This window comes from Ornithodoros turicata, chromosome 7, assembly GCF_037126465.1.
Source record: "Ornithodoros turicata isolate Travis chromosome 7, ASM3712646v1, whole genome shotgun sequence".
In the NCBI taxonomy this organism is placed as follows: domain Eukaryota; kingdom Metazoa; phylum Arthropoda; class Arachnida; order Ixodida; family Argasidae; genus Ornithodoros; species Ornithodoros turicata.
This window is the reverse complement of record NC_088207.1, coordinates 51,884,661-51,905,630: the sequence shown is the minus strand read 5'-3', so window position 1 is coordinate 51,905,630 and position 20,970 is coordinate 51,884,661. Positions and strand designations below refer to the sequence as shown.

The following is a 20,970-nucleotide window of genomic DNA, read 5'->3' as shown; positions in this document are numbered from 1 at the left end:
GTGATATCGCCGCGAAGCAACTGTGGCTATGAGTGGCTTTCAGATGTGGATCAGACAGAGAGAGGACAGCAGGGAGGAGTGGGGGGCTGTGGGATAATTATGCGTCCTGGGCCGACTTTAGGGGGAACTGTGCCGACATTCGTCTACGGGAAGTTTGCATTTACACGGTGAACCAATGTATGCAAACAGGTCAACAGTTCACGTTGTATAAAATCCGCCAGAACTTCGGAACAAGAGTCATCGTTGAGCGACATGCATTTCGCTAATTACCGCTGGCATTGGGGAAGAGTGTCGCCCCTGGCGATGAAACTCCCTCAAACATCATCATTAAAATGACGTTGTTGTTTTTCAGTCGACGTCATGGTGGTGGAGTCTTGTTACTTCACATCGTCGAGTTCGGGGTATACGGTTGTTCTTCACGATGCTAAAATTGAGAGAAACAAAATCATAACGTGCAAGTTCTGACGCAACACCGTGGTCTCACATCTTCATGTTTTTTTTTTTTTATCAATCAAGCAACGCTTTGAACCAGCCATATTATGCAAACGAGCCCAATTATCTTGTTTTCTTCACTCCCTCTGAAAGTACCCTGTCAGTGAGCATATACGTTCGCATTGTATACTTATACTATGTCATATACTTATTTATACTATACTTATGCACATATACATATTCTTATTACACATATACTTGTTCAGTCATGTACCAACTGTGCCATTTTGGTATACTTATAACTCTTGGTGGTGATTATAAGATGGTGGTGATGTGGTGGTGGGTGGTGAAAGGGCATGCCGTTGTCGGCCTCACGTATAGGTGGGCAACGTCACGACTGACGCCCTGGGGGAATGTGCGTCCTGGGCCGACTTCTAAGGGAACTGTGCAGACATATGTCTGAAAGCGTCTGAGAAAAACCCAGGAAACACTGTTAAAAAGAACTTCGCCATATAGCACGCTCCTAGCCAACCACCATACCGAATGATATCATTCTGTGTCATGATTCGTTCAAAACAGGGGGAGGAGCCTATCTGGAACAAGCATAATGTGTACCAGATAGGCGCCTCCTCCCGTTTTCAGCAAATAAGGACACAGAATGATATTCGGAATGACGGTTGGCTAGGAGCGTGCTATGTGGTGAAGTTCTGTTTCAGTGAAGTTCAGTGCAGGATCGAGATGATCGTGGCAGACGCGCGAATAGGTTGTTTTGAGGAAAACCGGTATGGTTTGTTTCGCGGCGGGTACAGCGCGAAAGGAGTTTTGAAAAATTATAGATTGGCGACGATGTGATATGGAATTTCATTTTCTCCTCGAATTCCCCCCGACCCAGTAATACCTGGTTTGATTACGTACCCAACTTGCTACGAGTGAATAGTAAACAAACGCGCCCGAGGTGTCAAGTTCAACGAAGATGAAATGTGAAGGACTATTCTCCGTTCGCCATGACAGTAATCACCCAGGGTACAACGCGTGCGCAAAATGCACTGGGATTTTCGGAAACCGTGCGTTGAGTTATTTCTGGATTTCCGATCCCAACCCCGACTATATGCTTCCACTTCGTGGCCCCTATCACGTCCTGTCAGCTCCTGGTAGAACAGGGGAAGTTCATTATACAGAAAGACGATAAGTCATAGAGTGTAGGATGTAAGCTTCCGCTTTTTAAATAGCCATGCTAATAAAATGACAGAAAATGCGATGGTGATTATGTCGTGGTCGGCTGTGAAGCCGGCTTCAGCCTTTAGGTGGGGATTGGCTGGTCGCAGTAGCCGCGCGAGTACTCGCTCTCCAATAAGATGTTAGTTAGTGGCGTGTTATCCAATAAGAACTTGGTTCGCAGCTCCACAGGAACAACCAATAACAGGGCTGTTTCCGTGTGTCTAACCCATTTGACTAACTGAAAAACATTCAATCTTCGTCGTACTTCGTACAGAGACACATTGCTCTCCACGAACCTCTGACAAGCAATACCATTGTTTATTGGTATGTACTAGTTTTATATATATATATATATAATTTCATTAACTTGCTCCATTCTTGTATTGAACTTGTTGCAGGACTACTAAGGTACGGCTTTGAAGCTCGATCATGAAACTGTTCGCCCTTTGCCTCGCATTTTTTGCGCTTCTAGGTAAGCCGTGCTCGTTTTTAAAAGGCGCTGTACGCTCACAGCTCCTTTGACTTTTTTTTTTTTTACACAATCATTTTTTGATCAGAAATCATTATTTCATTCCCCGCATCACCACCAGCAATGGGGCCTGGTATCGCCCTTGCCGATGAGACTCCACTTTTATCATCTTACAGTAAAGTTGCTTAGTTGTTTAAGAGACTTTAAAATCTTATTGATGTCGAAAGTGAGGTGAAGCAGCTTATAGAGGCACAACGTAAAAGGGTCAGCCTTATTTTCGCATTGGGGTTTGACTATACGAACGTCAATTAAGACGCGTGACATTCGTGACTGATGTGCTTGTGGACGCCTTCCCAGTTTTCTAGATTTAGACGATTTCGTAGCGCCATTAGGCTTCTCGTGTGTTTCGTATAGCTGCGGTACGATCTGTAAGCATAGCATACACTTCTGTTGCTGCCGCTTTAGTTTCGAACTGATAGTCACTAATGGACGGGTGCGAGGCGAGAAAATGCCGAATATTGTCATTGCATAAAATTGATTTTTGAACGGCGTGTAAGAAAGATATTACTCTACCTTCAACAACTGTGTGTTCAATATCCTCAAGGATAACTGAAGCAGGAATCCTATACCGACATCACGACCCCTATAGACGATGATGAAGACGTGCCAGTATCCCCTCTATCCGGGGTTTTCCTGCCGTAATGTAATGAATCGATTAGATTAGGTTAGAATAGAATTTTTCTTTTATAAATCAGTCAATCAATCGGAATAGAATTAGAAAAGAAAAATATGGAGATGGTGGCTACTACAAAACACTGGACCCGTCTACTCGAAAACACTTAAAAATAAAAATCAGTACGTCTCATAAGTTAGAGGCGCTGCAATGTCCCCAAGGATCGAATGTGATTAAAGCAGCTGTCGCACGATGTCTTAGATGGAATGAATCGATATCCACCTCAGTACATCCAGCCTTGCACGGCCGAAATGAGATTACCTTTAGCCGTAAGAAGATTGTGCCGGTATGAGACTTTGGCCGTAATGAGACATCGGCCGTAACGTGATGTTACCGGTGGGATTTGCAGTGTCATGCTTCGTTACGGTCGGAGGTATACATGCAAGAATGCAAGTTTAATGTGAGTTCCGTTTTGCCACAGCTGTTGCCGTGGTTGATGCTTCCTGGCTGGAAAATGACGAAAATATAATGGCATGCCGTCGAGAACTGGAAAAGCGGCAGGAGTTAAAAGACCTTGATCATAGACTAAGTGAGAGCGCCGAGGATTCCCGACACTTTCTCTGTTGGTATGTACTCCATCATCATGTTTCTCCGCTCGGAAGAAGGAGGCTTATAAACAAAAGTGTCATTACTTTAGCATATACATGTTGTAGCTCTGCATGTACCAGGTGTCCTTGCTTGTGCGGCCTATATAAAACGGTCGTCGGGACAGTATCCTTCGCGGAGCTGTTCCCGGGAAGATTTTTTTCCTAAAAATCTGCACGATAAATTTCCATTTCAGTGTTGCAAGGGCCTTCGTCATCTGCTTGAACGGAACAATCACGGATAACGAGTTGTTCGAGGACACAGTCGTGGATCTTCTTGTCGAAATTAAGCGTGACACTGGTACCGACGTGACCCAGGTCTGTGACGAATACGAGTGTCCTATCTAACACTGTGGGATGTGGCATATAGCCAGTTCCCCCCAGCAACTTCGGCCAGGCCAGCGAGCGTACTGCTGCCAATCATTTATCTCATCTTGCTCTTCATAATCTCTTTCTTACGTGAACTAGAATGGATCAATAAAGGTCGTTGACGATACCTTGATTGACTGGATCAGTTACTTTTGGAAACTGAAAGCAATCTAAATCCGCATATATGTGTATAATAATGGCCCCAGCTTGGAAGAGGCAACCAGTCTGCAGACTTGTGCGTAACGCGTTACTAGTAATTGCGTTACTTGTAATCAATTACATTTTTGAGTAATTTTTCGAGTAATCAGTTACTTTACTGTCAAAGTAATTTTTCGAGTAATCAATTACTAAATAACTGATTACTTTTACGGCAGAGATTAACTTATCTTTCAGATGTTCTGCCCCAAGTCAGCCTTTGTTGGATTGTTCTACTATATAGCAAGCGCAGGTCATTGTAATAATGTTCTTGAATTTGAGGGTCTCTCTCCCTAACCTCTTCATAACACCAGTGTGGTGGTACCTGAAGCTTTGGAGGCTTAGTGAGTCATTAGGAAGTTCCAGCCAAAGTTCTTCCACAATCGGGTCAATGTCTTCCGGCGATAAATACAGTAGATGCAGAGATCTACCTGTCCTACGCGTTTTTGTTTTTCGTGTTATTTCAGCTGTTCCGCTGTTGAATTTCTTTTTTTTTGGGGGGGGGGGGGGCACACAAAGACGGGTATAATTTGCGTGAATGTAACGACCGGAGTAATGGGTTACTTTTTTACTCGTTACTCAATTACGTTTGGAGTAGAGTAATTGGTAACGGTAATCAATTACTTTTTGCGTAGAAGTAACAGTAACGGGCTTACTAAATTAAACGGGCTTACTAAACTGGCTTAAGTAAATCAATTACTTTTTTCGAGTAACGGGCACAAGTCTGTTTGAACTAGAGGACAAAACGTGCGATCAACTACTGTACAGATTGAAGAAACATTTAGTCGTATACACTCGTGTTCTTAAAAAGTGCAGTCACTGAGAGTCATAAGTTGGGGAAGTCGGTATACATGACGAGTTCAAAACGCCGCAGCCACTAACGCGGACAAAAGACACACACAAGACAGGACGAACTGCAGTTCGTCTGGACTGCATGCAGTTCGTCTTGTCGTGTGTGTGCCCTTTGTCTGGTGTTTGTGGCTGCGGCGTTTTGAACTTGAACTTAAAAAAAATACTCGTGATAATTTCAGAAAGCAATCACGAATTCAACGTACGTGAAAGACGTCGGTAATTGATTAAAGCTATATAAGCTATAATTTATATTAATTTATTTTATTTTTCGTTGTAAGAGGGTATCTTTTTTCCATTTTCTTTTTCTTTTCTTTTCTTTTCAAATTGTCCCTCTGTTATGATCCGCTTGAGTGAAGGTATAGTTCGTGACTTAGTTTATTCAGTGAAATTTTGATTTTCCCTCTGACGTGAAATGAACACTGTATTCCCCGCTTTCCCGGTGCCGTCGGTTTCGGTTTCAGTTCATTTGCATATCAGGATTCGGGGGAGGATATTTTAACGCTCGTGCGTGTTTCAGGATTTGCTAGACGTGGAATGGATCGCAACTTGTTTAGTCTGTCAATCTGCCATCTCGCTTTGCTCGAAATCCCCTAATGAAAAAGTTAACTTTATTTTTATTTTATTTATTGTTACTTATTTTATTACTTATTAAGTATTGATTTTTAATAATTTATAATTAATGAATGTTAGGTTAATAAGTCATCTTGTAGTTTCATCTTCGAGATAGGATGTACGCCTGGCCGTAGAATTCAACTATAGAAAAACATCTGTGGTGCTCTTCGTTATAGTCCTTTTAAATACAAATTCTGTAAATGCTAAAAAGTAAACACCCTGTATATATACATTCGGTCAGGTATAGGGTGGCGGGTTTCGTTGCCGGAGTTCTCGAAGCGGTACAGGTGCTGCAGTGGTCGTAAGACAACTTGTATTTGTTTGTTGGGTGTGTATGTAGTCAACCTTCCACTTATTAAAGGCATAGAGCCGTATACAAAGCTGAACGATTGCTATCCCCGCGAATTGGCAGGGGTTTCGTATCCCATATGTTCAGTGAATGACGCTTGAGGTCGACCCTTCACTATATAAGATTTTAGAGAAAACCCAAAGGATATACTGTAAGTGCCTCGCGATCCTGGGCCGATCCTTTGGACTCGCTTTTGATGACCGTTTCCTTTGGTGGCGCTACCGTCTGTTTGCTTTTTTTTTTTTTTTTTTTGATTGCGTGATAGCGCCGCGAAGCAACTGTCGCTATGAGTGGCTTACAGATGTGGACGGACGGAGAGAGGACAGCAGGGAGGAGTGGGGGGCAGGGGGAGTTAGTGTGCGTCCTGGGCCGACTTCAGGGGGAACTGTGCCGGCATTCGTCTGCGGGAAGTCTTCGGAAAACCCAGGGAAAACCTCAGACAGCACAGCCGGGGTAGGATTCGAACCTACCACCTCCCAGTCTTCAGCACGACCTTGGTTACCTCGATTATTTCCCACCAGACGTCGCCCCCTGGCCGTTTTACCGCAATTTTACTACTAAATTAAAAATATTGAGCGTCCCCTGTCACACGAATAACTTGTTGTGCTGGGTTTATGGGCGACAAGCCGTTAAAGGACGTAAGAACTCCTATATGCATGTATTTAGTTACTGGTTTAATAGATGTAATATTGTTCTTCTACGCTTCGTAATTCTATTTACAATTTATTGTTCAATTCTTCTCCTTCATAACTTGTGCAGCGTTAACACAAAAACGCACTTTCTTTCGTATTCGGGCGAGTAGATGCACCGCCGTCCAAATACCTCTATCCATCGTTACGTCATCTGAAGAATTGTAGTACCCAATCAGACGCCAACGCGGAGGTACACATAACGTCCTGCTTTACACTCTTCAAGATAAACTTCACTACATGGCACACCCTAGCCAACCATCATCCCCAATGACAACGTTCTCGTCTCTGATTTGTTGTAAACGGGAGGTGTACCCCCATTTTGTAGCCGCGCATAATAATACATAATACGCTCCGCCTCTCGTTATCAACAAATCATGGGCGAGAACGTTGTCATTCGGGAAGATGGTTGGCGAGGAGCGTGCTATGTGCTGAAGATACGCACCTATTAAATTCACCTATACAAATGGTGGCACAGACAACACGTTGAAATCGCCGTTTGGAGCCGACACAGTCGGCGGGCTCGCTTGGTACAGTTCATAGCTCCTTTAAACTCATGTTTAAGCTACACCGCCGACGTAACCTGTTTGACCGCTGCTGAGTAGTACGTGCCATGGTTTCGTCACATGCATGCGCATATAAAACACGAAATGAGAGTCCTGAGGCAACAACAGCCATTTAATCGGCACAGTGAAGAGGCGAGGTAGAGGCGCCTTCTATTGGCGCGCACGGGATCTCAGGGCATTACAGGCGTTCTTCAGATGCGCTCTACAAGACGGCGTCTCAACCTTATGGGCGACTTCCTTGAGGAAGACCACACGAGCGTACGCGCTAACGGGGTCCACCATGTATGCACAGCTTCCTACCAGGTGGCGTCTTATGCAGCCATCCAAGTCGTCCAGACCACTAAAAGAGCCAGAGTTACAAAAAAAGTTACGAAAATATTGAATGAGAAATAGAAGAGAATGAGCTCTATACGCAGCGATCAGTGAGTATCCTACAGTAACTCTCGCACGGGTATTAATGGCGACGGTGATATACCGCTGTTCGTCCCGCAAATTTTGTGCCGATAATGTAAAGATGAGAAGGTCCAACAAAGTTTGAACGCCAAAGTGCGACGAAAGGAGGTTACATTGAATGCCATGCGAGGGGGAGAGGGTTAGAATTAGAGCAACAGACACGCTGAACAAACACGCACAAATCAGAACGAACAGCATCTCCAACAACAACAACAAGAAAGAAGAAGCTTGTATGGTGTGTCAATTTGACCTCCTTTCGTCGCAGTTTGTCTTCAAACTATAGAGCCGACAAAAGAGAGGCAGAGCCGAGGACTCATTTCCGCGGATTTTCGGCGAATTTATTTCAGTCATTTTTTGTTTAATTTCGTGTTAGCACCGCGAAGCAACTGTGGATATGAGCAGCGTGCAGACGTGGACAGATGCAGAGAGGACCGCAGGAAGGAGTGCAGGACAGGATTCCAGCAATCGTCGATGCGGATGTTTCACGAAAATCCCCCGGCCGAATAATTCGAAAACAACGCCACCTGTCGGGAAACTTTTTTTTTTCTGTTAGCATCCTTAATGCGCCGACCACAAACTGGCCTCTCAGTTTCTCATTGATGGCTCGCTCGGCAATTTTCAAAGTTCAATTGAAAAAATAAATTTCCTTCAATTAAAAATTGGCCAAAGCCTTCCTCAGTGGTGGCAAAAGTTTCCAGAAGGTAATTGCCGAAAGTTGGACAATCTTCCGGCGAGTACGTATAGCCAGTTAGAATTTTTTATCACCTTAGGTGAAACACCCTTTATACATGTTGCTCTGCTGCAGATGTAGTGGTTTGTCACAAACTGATTCCTACTCATGTGCTCAGAAAATTTAAAGGCCTTTTTATAGCCCTTTTTAGAGTCCCAAGAGGTGTTGTTCGTACCGTTGAGAGCAGTTGTAAACTTCCGCGCCTTTTCCGGTGCAATCTTGACTCGAACGCTCTCGCCTTTAGAACTGGTGGACGTTAGCATGTTCAACCAAGTTATGCTCTTCTTAGAAATAAGCCACAAAAGTCAGAGCCACACTATTTGACCAAGAGCTTAGTAACTGCTGCCTTGGGATCCGAAGGACGTTTCCTTTTTTTTTTTTTTTTTACCGTCCTTGCACTTTTACACTTTCCCTTAAGTCTTAGATATACATTTCATCTCATTGGCCCGTTGGTCTATTTTCGCCCACGACTTTTTCCATATCTCCTAAGTATTTCTTCATTTTGTGTTATTATACTGTCTAACCAGACTGGAAAAGTTGAGCAGCACGTTCGGCCACTACAGTGCATTCTCACCAGCAAACAAGAGCCTGTTTCTCGTCTCGTGTCCCTAGGTAGCCGACGAAATCGTCGTCGTATTCTTGCAACTTACCGAGTCTTGTCACGCAGAGACCTGCGGCTTCTGCGGCAGCCACACAGTCAGAAGTGACCACCCCTGCAAAATGTGAAAAAAATTGATGCTTGATTGTAGGGACATGAACTGCATATCCGTCTGTGCAGTCTCGCAATTAACGTTCGTAGTCAACAATGGTGGCCAAGGTTTTACTTACTGAGAAGCCCGAAGAGCATGAACGAAAAGGCAAACACCTTCATCCTTGACAACTGAAAGATAAAAATACGAACAGCCGTTGACACAAGCGAATCTAAAAATTTGCTCGAACTGAATACTTTAGTACTTTATTGCCCGTACTTTTTCAGGCGCATTGGTATCCTGACCACCATTTCGTGGAAGAAAAACGGAGCGAGAATACTCACCGAAGTTTATTTTTCCGCAACAGGACGTTACTCGGAGTAAACTGCTTGAACGAAGCCTTATCCGCTATGGAGCGTGTAGTATAGAGGCAGGAAGAACTTGTTTGTCTTACAGTATAACAGATAAGTAAAGGCGTCATGCGATTGGAGCAAAAGCTTTCGTCGGTGTCATCAGCCACGCGAATAAACTGCCGATATTTTATGTACTCAATGAATTATACACGCTTTCCACACTGTAAACGCAGATGGTGGTGGAAGTGTTGAAACTGCATGCCGTATAGTCTGCCACGCTCAGTGGGGTAACGTTATCGCTGGCCGGGATCGTGCATCGTGGGCTGACTTCACAGGTAACTGTACCGATGTCTGTGTTAAACTGTCTGAGGACAACCAGGAGAAAACAGCCAGACAGCACAGCCTGTGCCCCGACTCGAACCAGGGAGGGGGGGGGGGTGATGGCAGGATAGGCTCGCCGTTGTTGGCCACACAGAAGTGGGCGTCGTCACGACTATAGCAAAAAAAAAAAAAACGCAAAGCAAAACAAAACACCAGGGCTTCGCCGCATAACACGCACGTAGCCAATCGTCATCCTGAAAGACATCGTTCACTGCCCCGGTTTGTTGACGACGGGATGCATGCGCCTTTTTGTGGCGCTCATGCAGTTACGTTAATTGTCACATAAGGGCGTACGCCCCGGGCCTTCCACAAATCAGAAGTCATAACGGTATCATTCTGTGCAATGGGTGCTTGAACCTTGTTTTAATCGCAACTTTGCCTAACGGCATTGCTCATCGTCCTTCCCCCATGGACTCTGATGGTATTGGACATGATGATGATCATGGTAGGAGAAAAACAAAATCAATAGAGATGTGAGCCCGCTCACCGCGGGACAAGCTACTCCAGGTATAGTAGAGAAAAAAGAAAAAACATCGTTTAAAAAGACGAGAGCTCTGCTATTCTCTTAACGAAGGTGATGGATGAGCGCTTTCGAGGAATCGCAGGCCCAGTACTTTCACGACGTCAAAGGGTCGGCTATCAAGACATATGAAACCGCCGGGGCGTAGGGTGCCTGAATACTAGCGCCATCTGTGCAGATGGAGCTATAGTATTGTGGCTATACTATAACCTGGTATAGTATACCGGGTTGGCGTACGCGGCTCCCTCTAGTGGCAGGCCAAAGCACACTTGTAGTACAACAGTCTATCACGGGATTTCATTTTTTTTTGTAAATTGCGGTTGGCTCTTTGACTGTGCCTTGTACTTTTGCTTATAATATCGACCGTACACATATATTGGTTAGTTATAGTGTTCGATAAAAATATGATTTGTGTTGTTGTTTTTTTTTCATTTGTAACAATATACTCACGCAAACGAATTTATTGAATTGAATTGTATGAACGCGATGCCGCGCGTGAAGCAAAACCACATACCACTCATTGAGCCTATAGTTGCTCAAGGCCAAGTATAGCAACGTTCCTCAGCCAGTGGGCGTTACTTCACATCCGCCACTATAGTAATCTTTCTGGTCTGTCTTACATCCTTTTATGCAGCGTTTAACGGATGTCCGCACAGTTCCAAACATATCACACCGCATACTGGCTCATTAAATAATAAAGTGTACTTTGGCAACATCCTTTACACAATCGCTGAGACGCCAAGGCTGTTACCATATTGGACCAGCTGATGGCTGCCAACCCGATGGGCCGGCACAAGGCATGTGACTTCTCTGCACCTCACTCCCGTTCCACGTAACAGACAGGTTTAAGAAAACAGACCAATATGTACGGTCGCATTCAGCACAAAGGATAACAGGCGAACGTAAAATAGTCAATAGCCAACCCTCGTGCCATTCAGAATGAAGACACCCTGTGTAGAACGCGAAATAACAGTCCTGTGGGGAAACAGTAAGGGAATGCGCCAGGTCCTTGGTTCTGTGGTTCTGTACCATGGATGGATGGACGTACACATGTATGTGGCCGAATTCTCACGTGTGTAGGTAAGAACACCCACCATGGCTGCTCTTGCAACCGGAAATCTGCAGACAGATCCCGGGAATGACTACAAAAGGCAGAAACAAATACCTCGGTGTTAGGAACACTCTCCCTCGCCCGCCTGATGCAAGACAAGCTCCCTATGGAGACAGTGATCTACACTGATGGCTCAATTGCTGCAGGGAAATCAGCAAGTGCCTTCGTCGCTGAAAACACAGCCAAAGGAAACAGGCTCTCACACGACACATCCTCCACCACAGCGGAGGTCCATGGCATACTGAAGGCACACTGTTTGATGAAGAGATCCGTAGCGAAAAGTTGGCTAGTACGCACAGACTCCAAGTCAGCCCTACAGGCCATCACCAAACAGTGTGACAACATTTTTTTTATTTGTTTCTAAAATTCTTGTCACCTTCCAAGAGGTCATACAAAATAGACACAGTCGAATATATTACTTCACAGTTATACCAATTACGCGCCAGAAACGGCAAAAAATCCTGAAGGCAAAGAGCGATTTGGCTCCAGGTCCAGGGCCGCGTCTTCACTCTTTGACATTTGAAACGAGACTGACTGGTCTGCTGGCAGTTGGCAGAAACGCTTTCACTTACGGACAGTTGCAATGTTAGACGGGTTGCCAGAACGACAGCATTAAGTGGGAACGACAGCACAAAGCCTCTAATACGCTGCAGACTTAGGCAGCGTTCACACGGGGCAACTTTTTCCAGCAACTATGAGCACTTTTCGAGTAGCTGGAAGTCGGCCGACACCGGCAACCCCCAGAAGTTCGAGTTGCTCGGAATGGCTTGGAATCGCTCTCCGACCAAAGGGGGAGTGTCGAGGTAGCTTGGCGTTGTTGGCCGCGCTCAAGTGGGCATCGTCACGACTATAACAAAAAAAAAGGAAAGTGGGAGAGGGGAGTTGAGGACTTCAAAGTGATACAGAGGCAGGATGACCGATACTGATGGGACGGAGGTACACTGGAGATGATGAGAGGTGCGCTAGAGTGGTCTTTCCGCGAGGCCCGTTTCTTGAAGAAAGCGCATGAGGCTGCGAGTTTTTGAAAGTCGTTCTGCATAAGAACCTTCGGGGAAGAGGACGTCCGTCAGTATGCCACGCCTGGAGTGGGGAAAGTGAGTGTCCCGCATTGTATGGTATGCGCGGCATTCTGTCAGGATATGTGCGACATAGTCTCCGGTCTCGATATGTGCATAGTCAGCCGGTGCACTAGAGTGGTCTTTCCGCTAGGCCCTCCGACCAAAACTTGAGAAGTTGCTGGTGCACCGGCCAATCAGCCAGGGGAGCATTGCCACGTGTCTCCCGATGGTGTGGTGTGTTTTCGTTCGTGGGTTCATGGATTCAAATCCTGCAGGTGCAGCTGAGAAATAGATTTTTTTTTCCCCTTTTACTAGGGCGTCACGCAAACATGTCAATAGTCATTTTTTGAAGATCACGATGACCTTTTGGCGTAATACACTGACTAAAATTTGATAAACAACGGCTAAAGAAACGCACCCACCAGTTCGATACGAACCCGCATTCCCTTCAGTGCTCTTACGTCACAGTCTTCGCCCCAATTGCGATTGTTCTTTCTTTTTTAGGAAATTAAAATTTAAAATTGGCGACAACACTGTGTCGGAATCGCCACCAACTGGTCATCGCTCGTCAAGTACGGCGTGAAAGCTAGATTGCATCTGCATAACAATGTGGCTAAAACAAAAGAAGTCGGCTACGTGTCGGCATCGTAGCCCATCATGAGCCGTAAGCCCGTCGGGAACATATATCACTGTTGCTAGACAAATGGGGATTATATTTACCACCAGACGTCGCCCTGAGCCGTTTTACGGCAATTTTACTATAATAGGATACAACTTAAAGAGGAAAAGAAATCTAGTCCGCCAACTACTTACGCGGTTGAAGATAAGGAGACGCAATAGCACGCCGCGAGGAATACTGCAGCGCCATCATGCGCCTTCAGTAGAGAAGCGCACTTTCTGCCGCGGCGTAGTGTCATGCGTCCAGTCTAAACATCCAATACGGAAGCAGAGTGAGTATAATGGATTACATTATCTGGCGCAGGAAGGGAGCGTGACCTCTTTGCGTCCAGCCATCCCATCTGCGGCGCAGTAATAGTTTGAGAGCAGACTGTCATTTCCGTGCCTGCTTAAATTGAAATCGAATATAGCAAATTAAGAATCGCGTTGCCTGTCACACAAATAACTGTTTGTGCTGGCTTTACAAGCAGCAAGCTGTTACACTGCGCCGCCAACGTTACCTGTCTGCCTGCTGTTTTAAGGTTCATATGCGGTCAGTACGTGCATGATTCGGGATTCGTCACGTGCATGATCAGATAAAACACGAAACGAGAATGTGTAACAACAGCCATTTAATCAGCAACGTTGGAAAGGAGCGCTTTCGATCTGAGGGCACTGCAGGCGTTCTTCAGATCCTCTGTGCAGGGCGCCGGCTCAACCAATTCGCGGATAGCCTCCAGGAACATCTGGCGACCGTAGCTGCTAGCCACGTCTGCCACGTGTGCACAGTTTCCTACGAGGTGGCGTCTTACGCAGACATCCAAGTCCTCCAGGACACTAAAAGAACGAGAGTAACAAGGGCATGGCAAAAAAGTCCTGAGGGGATTGAACGAGAAACAGAAGAGAGAATGAGCTCTGCCCTCAACGACCAAGGACTATCCTACAGTAACTCTCGCGATATACCGCTATTCGTCCCGCAAATTTTGTGCACATAATGTAAAGATGAGAAGGTCCAACAAAATTTGAGCGCCAAAGTGCGACGAAAGGAGGTTACATTGACATGCCATACGAAGGGGAAAAGGTTCGAATCAGAACAACAGATGAGCTGAACAAACACGCACAAATCAGAACGAGTAGTATCCAGATTTGGAATGCAAATTAAATCTCCATTAATGGAAATGATATAAAAAGGTTGGTACCGATATGTTGCAAATGTTCCTGAGAGAAAAATAAAGATCGCTTGACCGTATATCTGTCCGTCTGGAACATAATGTTCTGGAACGGGACGTGACGATTGTGACGTCACTTACCGAGCCTATTTAAGCAATGTGCAACCACTGTACCTCCTTTGTCCTGACGAAGACAGTGCTGCCGTCGAAACGTCGACCGTTCTTTTAAACGTTTCATAGCATATTATAATATATGTGTTAAACTACCCATTTAATAAATTAGTTTTGGATAACTTTCCTATAATCTGTCGTCCACGCCTTATTGTGTTACTTATACAGGGTGTTCAAAATTAAGCTTTCACTAGCATTTTATAAATAGGCGAACAAAACAAAAACTGGTGCTATTTTTTCTGTTCCTTGAGTAATAAACAGGTGCTACATAATTAGCAGCACCTGATTCTTACACAAGTAGCGTAAAGTTATCATCCGGTTTCCTGTCATCGCTGTGTTTGCGTAGCGTTCGTGAAAGCTTAATTTTGAACACCCTGTATATATTACTGTCCTTACTTTTGCACTTTCCCTTTGGATCTCAGATATACAAGTATTTCATCGCATTGGTCCGTTGGTCTGTTTTCGTCCTCGATTTTTTCCATATTTCGCAAATATTTTTCAATTTTTGTTTTCACACAGATTTTTCGTATAGTCTCGAATCGCTTATTGCGTACAATATTTTTAATTGCCGCGAAAAACGAGACAGGAAAAGTTAAGCAGCAAGTTCGGCCACTACATGTGCATACTCACCAGCAAACAAAAGGCCGTCTTTCATCTTGTGTATCTAGGGAGAGGATGAAATCATCTGTGTATTCTGGCAAGTTCTCGAGGTTTTCCAAGCAGTTCAGTACGTCTTTCCCTTCAGTCTCACAATCAGAAGTGACCACCTCTGCAAGATGTGAAAAGAAAAAGAACGATTGACCTTTGAACTATCGGGATATGGACAGTGTATCTGCCTATTCTGTCTCGCAAATAACACGTGTCACCAACAATGGTGGCCAAAGTCCTACTTACTGAGGAGACCCAAGAGCATGAACGAAATGACAAACACCTTCATCTTTTTCAACTGAAAGGTAAAAGTACGAACAGCCATTGACGCAACAACAACAATAAATGAAAGGTGAAGTGATGATGACATAGGATGCTTCCTCGTGGTGGCCGCAGGACCCTGCCCCACATCTCAGATGTTAACATGAGAGGATGAATTATGATGAACGCGAAGTGGCGACAAGTCGGAGTTCTGTTTAGAGCTCTTCGAGGAGTCCAGTGGCTTGCATGAAAGCATAAAGGGAGCGAAGCTCTCGGCACCGATGCTCAGGAGAGTTTCATGGACCAAGTGCTTTGGACAAGCTGAATGGTCAATGGTGAAGGAGCTCAAGTTGGCGTCGAAACACCAAGCAAGCAATTGACGCGAGCGAATCTAAATATTAACTCAAACTGTATACCCTAGTACTTTAGTACCCATATTCTTTCAGGCCCAGGATCCTTACCTCCATTTCATGAAAGGAAAACAGAGAGAGAATACTCACAAAAGTAAATTTCTCCGCAACAGGATGTGCTGCAACTCGGAGTACTCTGCACGGAAGACGCCTTCTCCGGTACGGGGTTCGCAGTACTTATACGAGGAATAGAAGGCAGGAAGAACTTGCTTGACTCACAGTAATATACAAGTAAATGCGCAACGTGATTGGAGCGAAGTTTTCGTCGACGTCATCAGCCACGCGCGTAATCCGCCGATACTATATGTACGCGCCCTACAGCTTAAAAACAAAACTTCACTGCATAACACGCTCGCGGGATATATTTTCATCGCTGAATAACATCGTTCTCTCCCCTGGTTTCTTGACAACAGGAGTCGTACGCTTTTTTTGCCACATTTATGCAGGTACGCTAAAACTTGAAACGTTGCTGGTGCACCGGCCAATCAGCCAGGGGAGCGTTGCCACGTGTCTCCCGATGGTGTGGTGCAGGTGGTGTACCTGCATCCTGCAGGTGCAGCTGAGAAATAGTTGTTTTTTTCTAGTCAATAGTCATTTTTTGAAGATCACGATGACGTTTTGGCGTAATACAAATTTGATAAACAACGGCTAAAGAAACGCATTCACCAGCTCGATACGAACCCACATTCCCTTCAGTGCTGTTACGTCACAGCCTTCGCCCCAATTGCGATTGTTCTTTCTTTTTTAGGAAATTAAAATTTAAAATTGACGACAACACCGAGTCGGAATCGCCACCAACTGGTCATCGCTCGTCAAGTACGGCGTAAAAGCTAGATTGCATCTGCATAACAATGTGGCTAAAACAAAAGAAGTCGGCTACGTGTCGGCATCGTAGCCCATCACGAGCCGGAAGCCCGTCGGGAACATATATCACTGTTGCTAGACAAATGGGGATTATATTTACCACCAGACGTCGCCCTGAGCCATTTTACGGCAACTTTACTATAATAGGATACAACTTAAAAAGGAAAAGAAATCTAGTCCGCCAACTACTTACGCGGTTGAAGATAAGGAGACGCAATAGCACGCCGCGAGGAATACTGCAGCGCCATCATGCGCCTTCAGTAGGGAAGCGCACTTTCTGCCGCGGCGTAGTGTCATGCTTCCAGTCTAAACAGCCAATACGGAAGCAGAGTGAGTATGATGGATTACATTATCTGGCGCAGGGAGAGAGCGTGACCTCTTTGCGTCCAGCCATCCCACCTGCGGCGCAGTAATAGTTTGAGAGCAGACTGTCTAGATTTCCGTTCCTGCTTAAATTGAAATCGATTATAGCAAATTAAAAATCGCGTTGCCTGTCACACGAATAACTGTTTGTGCTGGCTTTACAAGCAGCAAGCTGTTATACTGCGCCGCCAACGTTACCTGTCTGCCTGCTGTTTTAAGGTTGATAAGGTCAGCACGTGCATGGTCAGATAAAAACACGAAACGAGAATGTGTAACAACAGCCATTTAATCAGCAACATTGGAAAGGAGCGCTTTCGATCTGAGGGCACTGCAGGCGTTCTTCAGATCCTCTGTGCAGGGCACCGGCTCAACCAAATCGCGGACAGCCGTCTCGAACATCTGGCGACCGTACCTGCTAGCCACGTCTGCCACGTGTGCACAGTTTCCTACCAGGTGGCGTCTTATGCAGACATCCAAGTCGTCCAGGACACTAAAAGAATCAGAGTAACAAGGGCATGGCAAAAAAGTCCTGAGGGGATTCAACGAGAAACAGAAGAAAGAATGAGCTCTACCCGCAACGACCAAGGACTATCCTATACAGTAACTCTCGCGATGTGATTGATTGATTGATTGAAAGAAAGAAAAAAATGGGACTCTCGCGATGTACCGCTATTCATCCCGCAAATTTTGTGCACATAATGTAAAGATGAGAACAAAATTTGAGCGCCAAAGTTCGACGAAAGGAGGTTACATTGACATGCCATACGAAGGGGAGAAGGTTCGGATCAGAACAACTGATGCGCTGAACAAACACGCACAAATAAGAACGAGTAGAATCAAAATTTGGAATGCAAATTAAAGCTCCGTCAATGGAAATGAAATAAAAATGGTACCAATATGTTGCAAATGTTCCTGACAGAAAAATTAAAATCGCTTGACCGTATATCTCTCCGTCTGGATCATAATGTTCCGGAACGTGACGCGACGATTGTGACGTCACTTACCGAACCTATTTAAGCAATGTGCAACCCCTGTACCTCCTTTGTCCTGACGAAGACAGTGCTACTGTCGAAACGTCGGCCGTTCTTTTAAACGTTTCATAGCATATTATAATGCATGTGTTAAACTATCCATTAAATAAATTAGTTTTGGTTTACTTTCCTGTAATCTGTCGTCCACGCCTTATTATGTTACTTATATATATATCACTGTCCTTACTTTTACACTTTCCCTTTGGATCTCAGACATATACAAGTACTTCATCGCATTGGCCCGTTGGTCTGTTTTCGCCCTCGATTTTTTCCATATTTCGTAATATTTTTCAATTTTTGTTTTTACACAGATTTATCGTATAGTCTCGAATCGCTCATTACGTATAATATTTTTAATTACCAAGAACAATCAGACAGAAAAAGTTGAGCAGCACGTTCGGCCACTACAATGCATACTCACCAGCAAGCAAAAGCCTGTTTCTCATCTTGTGTACTTAGGGAGAGGAGGAAATCATCTCTGTATTCTGGCACGTTATCGAGATTTTCCAAGCAGTTCAGTACGTCTTTCCCTTCAGTCTCACAATCAGAAGTGACCACCTCTGCGAGATGTGAAAAGAAAAAGGATATGATTGACCTTTGAACTATCGGGACATGGACAGTGTATCTGTCTGTTCTGTCTCGCAAATAACACTTGTCACCAACAATGGTGACCAAAGTCCTACTTACTGAGAAGACCCAAGAGCATGAACGAAGTGACAAACACCTTCATCTTTGTCAACTGAAAGGTAAAAGTACGAACAGCCATTGACGCAACAACAACAATAAATGAAAGGTGAAGTGATGATGACATAGGATGCTTCCTCGTGGTGGCCGCAGGACCCTGCCCCACTTCTCGGAGGTTAACATGAGAGGATGAATTATGATGAACGCGAAGTGGCCACAGGTCGGAGTTCTGTTTAGAGCTCTTCGAGGACTCCAGTGGCTTGCATGAAAGCAAAAAGGGAGCGAAGCTCTCGGCACCGATGCTCAGGAGAGTTTCATGGACCAAGTGCTTTGGACAAGCTGAATGGTCAATGGTGAAGGAGCTCAAGTTGGCGTCGAAACACCAAGCAAGCAATTGACGCGAGCGAATCTAAATATTAACTCAAACTGTATACCCTAGTACTTTAGTACCCATATTCTTTCAGGCTCAGGATCCTTACCTCCATTTCATGAAAGGAAAACAGAGAGAGAATACTCACAAAAGTAAATTTCTCCGCGACAGGATGTGCTGCAACACGGAGTACTCTGCTCGGAAGACGCCTTCTCCGGTACGGGGTTCGCTGTACTTATAGGAGGAATAGAAGGCAGGAAGAACTTACTCGACTCACAGTAATATACAAGTAAACGCGCAACGTGGTTGGAGCGAAACTTTCGTCGACGTCATCAGCCACGCGCGTAATCCGCCGATATTTTATGTACGCACGCCCTACAGCTTAAAAACAAAACTTCACTGCATAACAGGTTCGCGGGATATATTTTCATCGCTGAATAACATCATTCTCTCCCCTGGTTTCTTGACAACAGGAGTCGTACCCCTTTTTGCCACATTTATGCAGATACGCCAATTAATATCAGCTTGACTGCAGCAATAGACGCGGACAAAGGTATGTTACAACATAAATGGGACAAAACACCTGCAGGTTCTCAACGTAGTGAAGTTTATTCAATCAGGAAGTATTTATCGAAAACTTTGAACGTCATCACAGCGCATATGAGATGCCAGAACACGTCATCAATTTCGCGGACTCACCATCACGTGGTAGCTAACCTACATTTGTCCGCGTCTATTGCTGCAGTCAAGCTGACACTAACTTGTCAACTACCCCGCTTTGTCCCCCTTGTGCGTTATGTCACAAAGAAGCGTAGGCCTCGGGCTTTTGCACAACACGAGAGAACTGATGTGGCTTTGTATGTAATTGTCCTTTCTATGTTGTTCCAGCCGCAGATCACCAGTTCTCCCGTTTTCAACAGTTGCCGCTTGCGTCGTTCCCGTCGACTGCGTCGTATGAATGTGTGTATGAGTGAGCAAAAATGTAAGAGTGAAAGGAGGTTGAGTGAGTGAGAGTCGGTGGTTTGTCCCTTCAGATGACGCACCCTTCACTCTAAACACAGAACTTCACCGCATAGCACGCTGTGCGCCAACTATTGCCGCGAATGGTAGGGTTATCGCTTTTGATTCGAGGAGAGAGGGAGGCGTACGCCTTTTTGTGGCAATTTGGATATATGAAAATTGCCACAATAAAGGCGTACGCCCCCCTCTCTCTTCCAATCAGAAGCGATAACCCTATCATTCTTGGCAATGGTTAGAGCACAGCGTGCTATGCGGTGAAGTTCTGTTTTTAGAGTGTTGGAAGTGGATGGAGAGGTGTGTTAGCTTAACTCAGCTTAGCTTTGTCTTCTGCTTAGCTTGTGTATTTGTGTGTATATAGTTCACCTCTACTTTTAAGCCTCTGTAAAGGGATTTGTATATAGTTGTAGATAATTCATCATCACCTGTAAAATGGACGCCATCAACAATCATTCTTGTATCTGTATTCTGTATTGCATTGTTCTTTCGTGTTTGTCTCTACATGACTCAATAAAAAGCTGCGTGAAAAATAAAATAATAAAAAAAGTGTTAGCTTAGCTCAATTGGTAGAGCCGGGAACCGGTAATCCAGAAGATGTGGGTTCGAGTCCTACAGCTGGCTAACGTTTTCAGTGACTTTCATCGTTTGCACAAATCAGCAGTCATAACGGAATCATTCTGTCGAATAGATGCATGAGCCGTAACCTTGCTGCACGGTACTGCTTGCTGGAACAGTGTTCATTCGAATGGCCATCGTTCTTTCCCCCGTGGGGTCGTATGTTCTGATACGTTAGACTGTCATGGCGGCGTGCGCAGCCCCCTCTAGTTGCGGGCCACAGCTGGCGTGCATGAATCACCTCATCCTATTGTCATTCATGTAGTAGTTGTTGTTGTGAAGCAAAAGCACGCACCAAATATCAGGAGAGGTGGGTTCGTTCGGGGGCTCAAATCCCTCCTCCTCCA

At 45.0% G+C, this 20,970-nt stretch overlaps 4 protein-coding genes across 4 annotated transcripts; 1 reads left to right on the top strand and 3 right to left on the bottom strand.

Moving 5' to 3' along the window:
• The first annotated feature begins 1,764 nt into the window (after positions 1 to 1,764).
• LOC135400066 (uncharacterized) lies at positions 1,765 to 3,932 on the top strand. The gene is made up of 4 exons (XM_064631798.1): positions 1,765 to 1,974; positions 2,049 to 2,122; positions 3,274 to 3,418; positions 3,634 to 3,932. The coding sequence occupies exons 2-4, from the start codon at positions 2,080 to 2,082 to the stop codon at positions 3,782 to 3,784; spliced, it is 339 nt and encodes a 112-aa protein (XP_064487868.1). The 5' UTR covers positions 1,765 to 1,974; positions 2,049 to 2,079; the 3' UTR covers positions 3,785 to 3,932.
• A 3,221-nt stretch (positions 3,933 to 7,153) lies between these two features.
• On the bottom strand, positions 7,154 to 9,397 carry LOC135400065 (uncharacterized). Its single transcript, XM_064631797.1, has 4 exons — positions 9,285 to 9,397; positions 9,080 to 9,131; positions 8,826 to 8,964; positions 7,154 to 7,408 (listed from the first exon to the last, which is right to left on the bottom strand). The coding sequence occupies exons 2-4, from the start codon at positions 9,120 to 9,122 to the stop codon at positions 7,219 to 7,221; spliced, it is 372 nt and encodes a 123-aa protein (XP_064487867.1). The 5' UTR covers positions 9,123 to 9,131; positions 9,285 to 9,397; the 3' UTR covers positions 7,154 to 7,218.
• Positions 9,398 to 13,637: 4,240 nt separating this feature from the next.
• Positions 13,638 to 15,879, bottom strand: LOC135400063 (uncharacterized). The gene is made up of 4 exons (XM_064631796.1): positions 15,770 to 15,879; positions 15,255 to 15,306; positions 14,991 to 15,129; positions 13,638 to 13,857 (listed from the first exon to the last, which is right to left on the bottom strand). Exons 2-4 carry the CDS (start codon positions 15,295 to 15,297, stop codon positions 13,653 to 13,655), a joined length of 387 nt encoding a protein of 128 aa, XP_064487866.1. The 5' UTR covers positions 15,298 to 15,306; positions 15,770 to 15,879; the 3' UTR covers positions 13,638 to 13,652.
• A 1,297-nt stretch (positions 15,880 to 17,176) lies between these two features.
• On the bottom strand, positions 17,177 to 19,216 carry LOC135400061 (uncharacterized). Its single transcript, XM_064631795.1, has 4 exons — positions 19,140 to 19,216; positions 18,625 to 18,676; positions 18,359 to 18,497; positions 17,177 to 17,396 (listed from the first exon to the last, which is right to left on the bottom strand). The coding sequence occupies exons 2-4, from the start codon at positions 18,665 to 18,667 to the stop codon at positions 17,192 to 17,194; spliced, it is 387 nt and encodes a 128-aa protein (XP_064487865.1). The 5' UTR covers positions 18,668 to 18,676; positions 19,140 to 19,216; the 3' UTR covers positions 17,177 to 17,191.
• Positions 19,217 to 20,970: the final 1,754 nt, after the last annotated feature.